The 13,788-nt window shown below is 55.5% G+C and overlaps 2 protein-coding genes across 2 annotated transcripts in view; both read left to right on the plus strand.

Annotated features, from left to right (window-relative positions):
* Nucleotides 1–639, plus strand: part of DEF6 (DEF6 guanine nucleotide exchange factor) — a 10,612-nt gene extending 9,973 nt beyond the window's left edge. The window contains exon 11 of the mRNA XM_056511126.1: nucleotides 492–639. Coding sequence (XP_056367101.1) covers nucleotides 492–639 — 148 coding nt within the window. The remainder of the gene's footprint in view (nucleotides 1–491) is intronic.
* A 5,493-nt stretch (nucleotides 640–6,132) lies between these two features.
* TULP1 (TUB like protein 1) lies at nucleotides 6,133–12,785 on the plus strand. Its single transcript, XM_056511349.1, has 10 exons — nucleotides 6,133–6,256; nucleotides 6,489–6,593; nucleotides 6,720–6,854; nucleotides 7,030–7,121; nucleotides 7,310–7,483; nucleotides 7,817–7,929; nucleotides 8,408–8,516; nucleotides 8,710–8,808; nucleotides 9,077–9,248; nucleotides 9,941–12,785. The coding sequence occupies exons 2-10, from the start codon at nucleotides 6,548–6,550 to the stop codon at nucleotides 10,072–10,074; spliced, it is 1,074 nt and encodes a 357-aa protein (XP_056367324.1). The 5' UTR covers nucleotides 6,133–6,256; nucleotides 6,489–6,547; the 3' UTR covers nucleotides 10,075–12,785.
* Nucleotides 12,786–13,788: the final 1,003 nt, after the last annotated feature.

Here is a 13,788-nt window from a genome sequence, read left to right on the forward strand (position 1 = left end):
CACCTATATTATTTATACTTTTAACTCAATAACTAAATTCTCATGACTCTTAGTGTGGTACTAACTGTCTAACCAGAAACTATTACTTGAAACTATGAAGAAGAAGGAAGAAAGAGATACAACCTAAAACCCTCCATTTTGTCCCATACCTATTACTACATTATAAAAACTTCAAATTAAAACTTTTCACCATGTGAAAGCACACACCTCTATTTAACTACACACTTGTGATTTTAACTCCATCATTCAAATTTGGAAGCCTTCTCCAAGGCCTCAGGTTAAAAGCAGTGTTCTTCAGGGGGTCAGTGCCAGAAAGCACAGAAAATTAAAAAAACCCAAAGGTTTTTGGGATCCAGCAGGCACGAGCGAGTTGTGGGGGGCAATTTTGCCTTTCCCCTTCCAGGCTGTGCCTATTCCCAGCATGCCTGATACTTGCCTGCCCCTTCCCTCTCCCATTTCCAGCTCAGTGTGATGTATTTGCTGTTTGGCAGGAAGCAGCCAGCAAAACTGGTGTGGAAAAAACAGCAGAGAAGGCAGCTTGTGAAAAAGGACCGAAAACTCGTGGTGCTGAAGGTGAAGAGGCTGAAGGACATGTATGATGGAGGAGGAGGGGATGGGATAGCCCTCAGCCCACACTGAAAAAGGTTGCTGCCAAACCTTGGGACTCGCCAGTGTTTTCTTGTAAAGCTTGTTACAGTTTGTGTGATCGTGGAAGCAAAAAGCACCTCGCAAAGAAAAGCGCCCCCGTCCCAGCCTGGGGGCAGAGCAGGAGTGGCAGGGACCATGGGACCACCACACGTGGAACAAATACCATTTAAACAGCAGGAAAAAGAAAAAAAAAATGTTATAAATTAAAACTGTTGGCTGCGGGGAGGTTTGAGTAGCGTGTTCCAGCTCCCTGGGCTTTGTGGCCACTCTGAGAGGAGCTGGGATGTGGGATGAGCTCCCTGGGCACTGCAGTGCTGCCTCTCCTGTCCCAGCACAGCCCTGGGGACAGGGATTGGCTTTGGCTCCTGCTGACTCCTTGCCAGTGGCCAAAGGGGTCACAGGGCAGAGCCAGGATGAGAACCCACAGCCCCTGGCTGCAGGGACATCACCAGTCTCTAAAGCACCATTTGGGGAGGGGGGCACACACAGGTTTTACCTTCTGAAGGAGCTGGTTCCTGTTTCTTTAGAGAGCAAAAGCCTGTCCAGCTTTGCAGGTGCTCAGCCCACAGCCTGCACCCCATCCCTTGGCTCCCAGCTTGAAATGGGAGTTTTACTGCTTTTATTGGGATCTGTATGTGGGGAAAATAAAAGAGCAGGTTGCCATGTGGCTCAGAAAGCAAATCTGAGCTGGTGCCATGGGTTTGTCACTGAGCAGTTTTCCCATGGTGAGGGTGTCCCTCCTCAGCCACCAGCCCTCTCCATCCTACAGGGACACTGTCACTACCCCATGAGAACAGCTTTCCAGTTGTTATTTTTCCTGTCTCTATAATAATACCCCTTTTGGAGCTTGAAAATAAACAACTGAAATAAATAGGTAAAAAACCAAACTGTGCTCTTTCTCTGGATCCTGCTCAGCAAATGGAGGGGGGCTGTGGGGAGGATGGGTGTGAACTCCTTGGGGGGAGATGTCCCACAAGTTGAGGAATTATTGGTGTTTCCAAGAACTGGTGCTGCCCCTTTTTATGAGTGCCATGTTCCCTGGAGAGCCAGTGAAGGGCCAGCAATCCATAATTTGGAAATGCCTAGCTGGGGGATGTTCTTTGGAGGTCTCAGCTGTTTTTCCAGCCTGGGAGATTTATCCTTATGCTTTTTCCCCCCACCCCCAAGTGTATTCATTTGGGAGGGGTTTTCCTGAGGATCAGCTGGGTGGGTGGAGGAGTCATTAGTGCCCCTTGACTGAGGGTGGGGAGAGAACAGAAAGCTGAGCCAGTGGGGTATTAGGACTGCCCATCCCTCTTTTGTACCCCCTCTCCACAATCTTGGGAGACTAAGCCAGATTTGGTTAAAATTCCTCTTCTCTAGTCCCATCAGGTGGTACTGAACCATCATTTCTCCAGCCTGTTTTCCCATCTGCAGTAGTGGCACAGCATCCTTGTGGCTGCTCAAGCTGCTCATCCAGGTCTTGGGTTTTCTACCACCATGGGATGCATCTCTCTGGAGTCTGCTGGGAGACCCAGGGCTTCTGCAAAAAGTGGGCTTTTTATTTTTTTTTGCAGGGCAAAAAAGTCCTTTGGGGGCAGCCCAAGCCACATTTTCTATAGGAAACAATTTCTACAGGAAAAAACCAAAACCACCAACTTGCTTTGCAGTTTCTGGGCTTGCTCCCCGTTTTTAAACAGATTTTTGGTTTATCTTGGCTTGGTGCTTTTCTCTCCCTTGGAGAAGTTGAACTTGTGTGGGTGATGAGATGGAGCTTAGATTTTAAAGGGAAGCCAGGAGGGTTTTGGAGGGATTACAAAGTTCCCACTGCTGGTGGGTCTCAGTGTGCAGTGCTCAAATGCCATCTAGTGGCACCAAGCACAGGCTGGGGGGTTTGGGGGGACTTGGTGGGCTGGGCAAGGCCCAGGGGACACTGAGGACACTGGGGACACTTGGCCTGTCTGGCTTTGCAACCCAACAGCATCCATGGGGGCTTCTGAGGAGGAATATTAAGAGTTAAGTAATGTAATAAGGAGGTGAGGCACGAGCAGATTATGAAACACATCAAAGAGACTGTGGGACGTGGGGCAGGGGTCAGAGCAGAGCAGGGTCAGCACAGAAACCCTTAGCACACCCAGAGCCAGGGATGCTGCCTTCCCCTGACACAGAACAGCCCAAATCCTGCTCTTCACTCACCAAGAAGACATTCCTGGGTGAAAAACAAAGACACACAGGGTGGATAACCCTAAACCCGGTCAGAGATCTGCTGCTCTGCCCGCTGTGGCTGCGACCAGCCAGGGGTGAACCTGTGCACCCCAAAAAACCACTGAGGTGTGGCTGACCCCCTGCATTCCTGCAGAGCCCCCTTTCCCTGGGATTACCCCCTGCCAGCTGCTCTCCCGGCAAGCCTGGCTGACAGCCCCTGAAATCCTATTAACCGAGTTTCAGGAGAAACAAAGTCAGTCACCTCCTCCGCCTGCTCTTCCTCCTTTCCCTTCTCCTCCTCCCACCACAGAGGCTTGCGGAGGCGATGCTGGGAGGCCACTCTGGCTCTTGTGGGTGGCTCTGACCGCCTGGCCCCGGGCTGGTAGGGGCTGCAGGGCAGGGCAGACGGACAGACGGACAGACCCGCCCGTGCGGGAGCGATGCCGCTGCAGACCGAGATCCTGCGCGAGGTCTGGGCTGCCGACAGGTCAGTGCCGGCGGGCAGGGCGGGATCTGGGGCTGGGGGATGTGCTGGGCACCCCCACTGGGCTCCCCTCCCCTCCAGCACCTTTTCCTCCTGTTTTTAATTTCAGTGCTATTTAGTGAGCAGTGTTATCACGGAGTTTTTTCTGTGGTGCTTGGTGGGATGATGCTCATTGACTTACAGAGAGGAAAGGTGTTAGTTTAGAGCAGGATCCCCAAATTAAGCTCCTTGCTGTCCCCCTTGGCCAAGGCAGAGCCTGTCCTGTGCTCCCTGCTAGGATGATGTCAGACAAGCACGACCCAGTTGAGACAGGAGGAAATCTTACTGGGACCAAATGAAAGACTAACCTTTGCCCCTTTACTAAAAATTGGGGCTGAAAGCCTCACCCTTTTGGTTTCTGTGTCCCACAGCCCCAGTGAAGAACCAGGGAGCCCCCAGCACAAGCCCAAACAGGTGAGAAAAAATCCTTCCCCTGCATCCCATGTGCCACCATCCCCTGCTGTGGGCTGTCCCCGAGAGCTGGGGACATCAGAGACCCTCAAACCCCAGAGTCCACACCAGGGCAAATTTGGGGTTGGTTGGGCTGCTCCAGCCTGTGAGGGCATGGGATTTTTGGGAACCACTTCCAGAGCAGGTGGACAGAGAAAATTACACAGGCCTCCCTTCTTTATACATCCTTCTAAATCCCCTTACATCACTTTGAAGCACCCCATGAGGAGGGTTCCTGGTTCTTAAATAACAATTTAATTAAGCCCCTCAGTTAAGCTGTAAACTGTGACTCACTTTCCCCAGGCCATGACCCTGAAAGCCAGACCCCCCTCCCTGCATTCTGGAGCAGCCCCCAGGTGCCCCCCAGCCTTGGAAGGGTCTCAGCAGCAATTTCATCCACCATCCAATTTAATTTTTAATCAGCAGCTCCTCCTTGAAGGGCCTTGTTAAGTAAGGGAGTGGTTGCCCACCCTGCAGCTGCTTAAGGGATTAAGGGGTGCAAAGGAGCTTTTCTGTGTGAGCTCATGACATGGAAGAAAGCAGCAGTTCCCAGCTTCACCATGGAGCCCCCAGCTGCCCCTCCCCAAATTCAGGACCCCACCTTTCACAAAACATCTTCCCACACTGCCCTGGAGAGTGCAGGAAAAGCAAAACTGCTGAAGGGGGCGGATGCTGTGATGGGCAGTGGAAGCCTCAGTGCATGTGGATTTGCTGGGATCACTTTCTGAGAGCCCTGAGCTGACACCCACTCCCCAAATACCTCCTGTCCAGAGCCGAGTGCTGACCCACATGCTCTGTATTTGGTAAATCAGGGTTATTTATAGCCCCAGCTAACCAGGATTAGGTGTGCTGTGCCTAATCCTCCTGTTTCCCTGCTCCTGCTGACCTCCTTGCACAGGAGCCTCTTGTGGGGGTGAGAGGAGATGGAGGAGAGGCCAGGCTGTCCCTATGTCCCCTGTCTCAGCTCAGGTGCCCAGAGTGGCTCCCAGCAGGTCCCTGTGGCCACAGTGTGATTTGTCCCTCTGTGCTGACACAGTGTCACAGCAGCACCACCATCACACCCCTCATCTCCAGGGCTGTCCCAGGGCAGATGGTCTGTCTGTCCGTCTGTCTGTCTGCTAACAGACCTTTCTGTTCTCCTCCCTCTGCCTTCCTCGGGGGCTGCCCCATGGTAAGTCACTCACTGGAGGTGTCGGGGTGTCCCCGTTCCGAGCGTGTCCCCTGCTCCTGCGTCGGGCGGGGAAAAGCCCGGCTGTATTTCTGAAAGGGACCCAGAGCTGCATGAGCAGGGGTTGCCTGGTAAAGAGAAAAGGTGTTTAAAGCTGGCACCACCCCTGCAGCTCCATCCCTGAGGGCAGAAGCTGAAGAAGAAGAGGCAGGAGCCGGGGCTGGAGCCCGAGGCCAAACCACGGCGGCCGCGGGTGAAGAAGCCGAGCGAGGCAGGGGCTGCAGAGGAGCCGCCAGCCCCGGCACAGGGTGAGCACAGATCCCCCACAGCCCCCGGGGAGATGGGGGGAGATCGGGGGCCCCATCCGGCACCTCAGGCACTCTCCATCGTGGGCATCTCTTGAAATGCGCAGGGGTGAAGAAAGTGAGGAAGAAAAAGGAGGAGAAAGGGGAGGAGGAGAGCGACAAGGATCCCTCCTCCAAATCCACCAAGGAGCCTCGGAAGAAGAAGGAAAGCCTGGCTCCCCGCTCCAAGGGCTCCAAGAAGCCACAAGGTGCGGGGGCAGCACCCACCCCTCTGCAGGCACTGGTGTCACCTCGTGTCACCTGCACCATGTCCCGATAGTGCCGTCGGTGCTCCCAGCGCCTGCTGGGGCTCAGCTGGAGCTCTGCACATCCCCGGCACAGCTTTTTTTGGCTAAACCCGAGCTGAGGACCTGGGAGAAACGGGGATGTGGCAGCGGAGCTGCGCTCATTGCCTTGGTCGGGGAGCTGGTGTCGAGGGGGAAGGGGGAAAAGGGGGTGACACACTCGCTGGAAAGGTGGCACTTGGGTCCCCGGACACTTTTCTGGAGCCGAAAGCGGCTCCGCTCGGCGAGGCTGGGCCGCGAGAGAGCGCTGTGGCTGCGCCGGACGCGCCCCTCGCCCGCCGGACAGCGCGGCCACCGCGGGCCCCTGGCCACCAGCCCTGGGACACCGGGAGCTGTCCCCGGCCATGCCACCCCGGGACGGGCCACTGCCACCCCGGAACGGGCCACTGCCACCCCGGGACGGCCACTGCCACCCAGGGATGGCCCCTCCTAGCCCACCACGAGGCTGGGGTCTCTCCCTGCCAATGCTGTGTGGGCTGATGCTGTGGTCACCTCTGGGCAGAGCCGGCTGAGGATGAGGATGATGAGGAAGAGGAAGAAGAGGTGGAGAATAAAAACCCGCCCAAAAAGCTCAAGAAGAAGGTTCCCAAAGAGCCTCTCTCAGGTGGGGGAGAGAAGAAGCTGAAGCAGAAGGGTGAGTGCCCAGGGGACAGGGATGGCTTTAGCCCAGCTCTGGCATCGGTCCCTGCTGGGATGAGGGAAGAGCCTTGCACCCCGTCCCTGGGCTGCAGAGCCACCGCCCCTCCCTGTGCCATATCCCCCCAGCTCAGCCCTTCCTGCTGCTCTGACCCTGTCCCTCCTTGTCCCCATCACTGCCCATTCCCGTCCCCTTGGCTCGCTGGTCATCAGCTCCTCTATCCCAGCAGAAGACAAGAGTGACCCTGACAGCAAAGCCAAATCTGCCAAAAGCACCAAGAAGGAGTCAATGTCCATGTTCCAGGTGAAGAAGGAGAAGAAAATCAAGAAGAAAGGTATGGGATGAGCAAGAGAGGGTGGCAGCCAGTCCTGCTGCCTGATGGAACCACCCTGAGCCAGCAGCACCCAGTGTTGTGTGACCATGTCCCCCATGTCCCCTGTGTCCCCCATGTCCCTCACAGCCTCCACCAGCAGTGATGAGGAGGATGATTCCGACTCCAGCACCAAACCCATTCGGTCAGAGAAGAAGAAAAACCCGGCATCCCTCTTTCAGACTGGTGGGGATCCCCCAAAAGAGAAAAAATCCAAAAAGAAAGGTGAGAACCTGGCACTGGAGGGTTCTGGTGGGGTTTCTGGGGGTGCAGTGAGCTTGGCCATGGAGAGGGGGTTACAGTCACTGATGTTGGCATGGGTCTATGCTGAGCTTGGTTTTGGGGCTCAGTGGAGTCAGGATCTTCTCCCTTCTGTGCCCCTACCTGTTCCTGCCTGCAGTTCCTCCCAAAGGGGCTGAGAGTGAGGACGAGACCTCGGAGACTCTGCAGAAAAACTCCAACAAGAAGGGGAAAGCAAAGAAATCAAAGAAGGTACAAAAGACCCCTCAGAGCAGTGGGGATCCCCTCAGGGCAGGGCAGGAGGTTTGCAGCGTCCCCCAGTGAGACCCACCAGTGTCCCCAAAGCCACCAGCTGCACAGCCCAGGGGGATGGACAGCAAGGAGCAATTAGCTGGGGATGGAGGGGGGCTCTGGGGTCACCATCCCCTCTCACCCAGCAGCAGAAGGAGGAGAGGCCCCCGTCCCCTGTCATCGAGGTGGAAAACCTGGAGGAGTTCGTGCTGCAGCCAGCGCCGCAGGGAGTGACCGTCAAGTGCCGGGTGACACGGGACAAGAAGGGCATGGACCGAGGGCTTTACCCCACCTATTACCTTCACCTGGACAATGACAAGAAGGTGATTTGGGGTGGGGGCTCTGCTCATCCCAGGGAGCACCCTCAGGGTTTGGGGAGGATGCTGGCTTGCTGGTGTATCACAAATGAGGCTGCTCCCCTCTCCTGCAATTCCTCCCAGGAAATGCCCCTGTGGGGTACCTGGAATGATGAGCTAACAATGGCTACAGTGGCTAAAGCTGGGCTGGTCTCAGCCCCTCCTGCCCTGTAATGCAGACAGTATCTTGGGGATCATCCTCACTACTTGCTCAAGGTCATGGCAGTGACTTCCTGGGGGACAGCAGTGGTGATGGCAGTGACAATGCCCCATTCCCACACGATCCCACTGCTCTACCAGGTGTTCCTCCTTGCTGGGAGGAAGCGTAAGAAGAGCAAAACCTCCAACTACCTCATCTCCATTGACCCCACTGACCTGTCACGGGGTGGAGAGAACTTCATCGGGAAACTGAGGTAGGAGCAGAGGTGGCACCCAGCTTGGTGGCACCCCATTTCTGCAGCATCCTCTTCCCACCCCATGGCTTACAGGTTGTCCCAGGCTGGGGCTAAACAGGAGCCTAAATTCAGCATTTCCCACTGCTGTGTCTGACCTGAGGAGTGGTGGGGGGCTGAGAGGGGAAAACAAGCTTGGCCGGTTCCTTCCAGCAGACAGGTCATGGCTGGAAAAGGCGCCTGGCAAGTCCCAGCCCGCACAGCCAGCAGCCACACAGCAATGCTGGGGGTCCCCGTGGTGGCAGCACCCCATCACAGCCCGATTTAGGGATTCCTTCAACCCGAGAAAATCACTGAAGGGTGGGAAGGTCAGCACTGGTGGGGTGCAGTGCCCGGGGTTTGCAGACCAAAGCCAAGGCTGTGCCTGGAGAGGGGTCATGGAGGGGGTGGAGGGGACTCAGTGACATCAGCCACAGCCATCTTCCACCCTTGGCTGCAGATCCAACCTGATGGGCACGAGGTTCACCGTGTTCGACAACGGCGCCAACCCCGACAGGGCCAACGCTGACTGGTCCAACGTGCGCCAGGAGCTCTCGGCCGTGGTCTACGTAAGAGCAGCCACACAGGGAGCCCCTTCCTGGCTCTTCTGGGCAGGGAGGGAGGGTTCCCACCCTGCACCCCTTCACTGGGGCTTGCAGAGGTGTGGGGTGGGCTGGAGCTACCCCTGAGCCCTCGTTCAGCCCCCAAGAGAGGCTGTAACCCGCAGTGATTGCTGATTTAAAGACAGGGTTTCTCTTGCAGGAGACAAACGTTTTAGGGTTCAAAGGCCCCAGGAAGATGACTGTCATCATCCCTGGGATGAATGCTGACTGTGAGAGGGTGCCCATCCGGCCCAGGAACGTAAGTCAGGGGCCAGACTGGAAGAAAATCCCTAGGAGCTGGGTTTGCTTGGATTCGACCCATCTTGGGGCATGGGGCTTTCAGGTGTCCCTGAAATTCAAGGTGTCCCTGGGAGGTGGAAGACATGGTGCCTGTTTTTTTCTCCACTATAGATGCCATTTCCAGCAGGGTACTGCTACAGAGCATCCCCCAGGCAAGCCACAGGAGGTGGCAGGGCTCTGTAGGGGTCACCCCAAACTCTGCTCCACTCCCTCTTGCCCCTCCACAGGATAACGACGGCCTCCTGATGCGATGGCAGAACAGGAACATGGACAACGTGATCGAGCTGCACAACAAAGCCCCAGTGTGGAACGACGAGACCCAATCCTACGTCCTCAATTTCCACGGCCGGGTCACCCACGCCTCCGTCAAAAACTTCCAGATCGTGCACAGCAGTGACCGTAAGCTGGGATGGGGGACAGGGTGGCCAGAATTGCCTCATGAGCACCCACTGGTTTTATTAAGGTTTAGTTTATTTGTGCTCTGGGGTCCTGCCTGTCTTTGCTGGAGCTGGGATGAAGCTGCCCTTGGGGCCTGGTGCTGGCAGAGTGTGGGGCTGCTGTTGCCATACAGATTTAGGGCAAGGACAAACCCTGTGGGGTGCTGAGCCCCCATCACACTACAGCCACCCACTCAGCCCCAGCACACCCCCATACTGCTGGCAGGCCACCCTGGGGTGCAGTGTGCCCTGGGGACAGTCCCTCAGGGGTGGCAGCAGCTCTGTCTGGATGCGGCTGCTCGTCACCTGTCCAGCACAGTCAGAAGCCCTTGGCCTCCGGGGTGTTGGGTTACGGGACAGAAAAAGCCTCTTGAGGGCCCCTGGTTATTTTTACAGATTTCCTGTCACCCGCCCTCCAGCAGCAGCGATCCCACAGTCCGGGGGGGTGGGGTGAGTGGGGTCCCTGTCCCTTGGGGGGCTGTGGCACCCAGGGAGGGGCGTGCTGGAGGGAGGTGTCAGTGGGAAAATGATGCATTTTGGTGATCTGTGCTGCAGGAGTCACAGGCTGAGACTGGGTGGGGGTGTGTGGGCGGCTTCTTTGGGGCTGGCTGGGTGCACAGGTGACAGCCCGGTGGCTCACCCTCTCTCCCACAGCCGACTACATCGTGATGCAGTTTGGGCGTGTGGCGGACGACGCCTTCACCATGGACTACAACTACCCCCTGTGCGCCGTGCAGGCCTTCGCCATCGCCCTCTCCAGCTTCGACGGGAAGCTGGCCTGCGAGTAGCACCGGGGCTACCAGGACCACCGGGACTACTGGGGCTACTGGGACCGCTGGGACCACCAGGGCTACCAGGACCACCAGGACTACTGGGGCTACCAGGACCACCGGGGCTGCTGCCCCCACTGGGGTCCCCCTGCCGCCCCCACTGCCAGTGCCCGGAGGATGCTCCCGCATCCCTGTCCTGTCCCGCTCTCTGCATCTCCACCTTCTGGCAGTCACGGCTGTTCCTGGGGTGGTTCAAGGCACCTGGTGCCTGCTGAGCGCTGTGGGATGCTCACCCAGCTGCAGCCACCCTCTCCAGGCAAATCTGGGGCAAATCACTGGGCTGGGGTGATGGCAGAGCCAGGCTGGAGGTACAGCCATATTCAGCAGATGAAGCTGACTGCAATCCCTCTCTCATCCCTTTGGACTCAGATCCTGGAAACTCATCCCCTGCCCCCACTTTTTTGTTGTTATTTTTCGGTGGGGTTTTATTTTTGTTGTTTTTTGGTTTTTTGGTTTTTTTGTTTGTTATGGTTTGTTATCTTTATGCTCAGCCTCCCAATGAGAAGGGCGTAGGTGGTCTCCTCACTTTGTGTTTCCTCACCCCTGCCCACATGCAGGTGGGCTCTGCCTAAGCTCTCAGCTAAAGGTTCCCATCCCATCTCTTCGCCCACCAGGCACAAAGCTCCTCTTTTACCCTACTTTGCCCTGGTGTGAGTGGATAGCTGGTGCCCATGGTGTGTTTATTCCCACTGCGTCTCACCTCACTTCCCAGAAAATTCTGGGGATTTGGGTCCCTAAGAAGCAGCCTGGCACAGGCACGTGCCAAGGGGTGACAGTGCCAGCAGAGGAGGGCTGGCAGGCACGTGAGGCAGAGCTTGCACTGCTGGCAGGTGGCCCAGCTGGGTCAGTGCTGCCAGGAGAGACCTGGAAGAGAAAACTCAGGGTGCACCAGGAAGCAGTGGAGTGACTCATGAGGTGTGGTGCGGTGCTGAGTCACGCTCAGCACCCAAACGGGCCCTGCTGAGCTCCCTGTGCCCTCAGCTCTCACTGCCCCCTTACTCTGTGATGCCACTCCCGACCTGACGTGCCCCAGGTGTCCCCACAGCTGCCTCACTGGTGCTCTGCTCATGAGAGGTGCGGGGCAGAAGGTGCCATCCCCTGTCAGACTGGTGTGGAGCTGCAGGGAGTCACTGGGAAGGGGAGATGCTGAAGGGAGGCAGCTCACTGGGAACAGGACAGCTCATGCTGTTCTACCAGTTATGGGGTGAGGATTTGGCTGCACAAACAGTCCCAAATCTGATTAATTCAGTGGTGAGAAAAATGGGGACATGCCAAGGAGGCCTGAAACACCATCCTCAGCTCTCTGATTCTCTCACCTGCTCAGCTCACACACTGACTCCAGAACCACGTGGGATTCCCTTCTCAGGACACAAAGGGGTTGTTCCCCCTTTCTGGGGTGATATGAACCCCCCAAATTAATGCAGCTGAGAGGCAGCTGCACCAGAAAGACTGAGGAGCAGACAGATGAGATGGATGTGATTGTGCAAGAGACTGATGCTCATCCTCTCTGGGCAGTGTCACATCACCATGGCCTGAGGCCTGTGTGGAGCTGAGGACAAATGACAGTGACAGAGCTGCTGCTGGACCACTGGTGATCATTTACCCCAGTGGCTTTGCAGATGGGAGTGGAGATTTTCCCCAGCTGCATGAATCTGGGCTCCATGATTCACAGGCAGATGCTGTGGTGGGGCAGGCAGCGGTGGACAGCTTGGGGACAAGCCAGCCCACGTGGGCCATCATCCATTACCCATGCAGAGAGCTCAGGGAACATCTTGTGAGCTGAAGGGAGAACCAGCAGTTCAGGGCCAGCGTCCCTGGCGAGGAATGGCCAGCAAATGTGGGGGAAAGCAAGAGCTTTCTGCCCAAATCCAGCCACAAGCCCAACATCTGTTTGAAATCGGGACGAGCTCAGCTAACGGTTGAGCTAATGCTTGTCCCCATTTCCTCCAGTGCACGGAGGAAAGAAGCAGCAGGGTGAGAGAGAGGGGTTTGGGCTCCCCAGATTCTGCCTGCTGTTATCCCAGCTGCTCCCCAGATTGATTCTCCCTTCCCTCACCCAAAACGTTTCCATTTCCCATTTGCCCATTGCTACTTGCAAACCCTTCAGATTTCCTGGCCTGTCACCCATGGCTGAGCTAAATCTCTGCCACGGGTGTCCCATGCTGCGTCACCCAATCTCAGAGCAGTCACTGCCTCAGCCTTTGACAAACCCTCTAACGCAAACCAACTGTGGCAGAAGAAACAAATGAAAACAATTTAATAGGGTGATGGATATTCGGGCCCTTTGTTTGCGCTGGCTGTTAACACCAGAGGAGAAGAGGGATGGAAGCAGTTGAAATGTGTATCTACTTTGGCTGGTGGAAAGTGTGACGGATGCTCCAGCAGACCAATGGCTGAGGGTGCTGGGGTGTGCGTGGGTGTGAAAGGAATGCTCGCTGCAAGAAAAGATAAAAAAAAAAAAAAAAAAAAGAAGAAAGAGCCTTATCAATGGTGTTTGAGTCCAAAGTGTGTGTATTCCTTGGAGAAAGGGTTTCCTCAATCCCCAGGGATGATGTTTTCCCTGCAGTGTGAGGGTTTGAGGTTTCTCAAGATTCATTTTAGGGGTGCTGTCATTGGGTGGGTGCTGCAGGCATGGATTGAACCCCACAAAGTGCTCGTACAGAGGCACAAGCGGCGACTGTCGTCAGCTCCTCAAGGGAGCCTCCTGGGAAATGTGCTTTATTTTTGCAGAGATGCTTATAAGGCAAAGGGGAGGAAAAAAATAAGGTCCCACCTCGCTGCTGAGCGGCACATCCCAGCCAGGAGCAGTGTCACTGCAGTGCTGGTGCCTCTCTCCGTGGGTCATCCCCATCCCAAGCTGATGAGTGCAAAGATGCTGGTCCAGAGCTGAGTAGGAAGGTGGATGTGGGGGTTCCTCCAACTCTGCAGACCCGTGGGGTTTGGGGGGCTCCATGCACCCAGCCCTGCTCTCTTGGGGGACATGACAGATATTTCCATGGGTTCCAACAGGAAAATGCCCCACTGGGAAGGCAGCCTGAGGAGGGAAGGGCTGGTACATCCAGGGGGGGTGTGGGAGGGGAGAGCAGCACTGGGAAACTCCTTGTCCAGCAATGGAAGGGCTGGTTCCCAGCAAGCTGCCATGGCCCCAGCCCCAGGGGATCTCTCCCAGCTTTGAAGTGGTGATACTTTAATTAATTAAAGAAGTGATTGTGACGAGGTGCTCTCCTTTTTCTTCTCTCTGCTCTTGTATTTATTTTGCTAACATTTTTTAGAGGGAAAGGCAGACTCATTGCTGGTTAGCTCAGCTTTGCAGGATGGGCTCCTTCTCGGTGCAGCAAGCGACAGGCAGCAATGGCAAAGCCAATATTTTTCAACTGCTTTTTAAAAGCAGTCATTTTTTAATTAGTGAATCCATTCTGGAGAAGTGTTGGAGTTTTACAATGTTGTAGCTGTTCTTGGTGTCTTGCCTAGACTTGGATGTTCTGGCCATACGAAAATATTATTTATGGCGTTGCAGCTTGCAGCTCTTTTATATTATAATTTGAGAAAGGAAGTTGCTGTTCCCACCAGTGGACAAAAAAATAGCAGAAACAAGGACTTCGAACTTCTGAAGGAGGAAAATAAATAAAAATTAAGAGGCAGAATGGGAAACAAACCACTGAGCCAGCTTTG

The sequence above is a fragment of the Oenanthe melanoleuca genome, chromosome 26, assembly GCF_029582105.1.
Source record: "Oenanthe melanoleuca isolate GR-GAL-2019-014 chromosome 26, OMel1.0, whole genome shotgun sequence".
NCBI classification, from domain to species: Eukaryota; Metazoa; Chordata; class Aves; order Passeriformes; family Muscicapidae; genus Oenanthe; species Oenanthe melanoleuca.

What these genes read in the sequence shown, in the direction of transcription:
- TULP1 (XM_056511349.1), top strand. Translation starts at nt 6,548, where the DNA reads ATGTCCATGTTCCAGGTGAAGAAGGAGAAGAAAATCAAGAAGAAAG. An exon ending in GAAGAAAATCAAGAAGAAAG is followed by an intron (nt 6,594 to 6,719) that starts GTATGGGATGAG and finishes TGTCCCTCACAG; the next exon opens with CCTCCACCAGCAGTGATGAG. An exon ending in GATCGTGCACAGCAGTGACC is followed by an intron (nt 9,249 to 9,940) that starts GTAAGCTGGGAT and finishes TCTCTCCCACAG; the next exon opens with CCGACTACATCGTGATGCAG.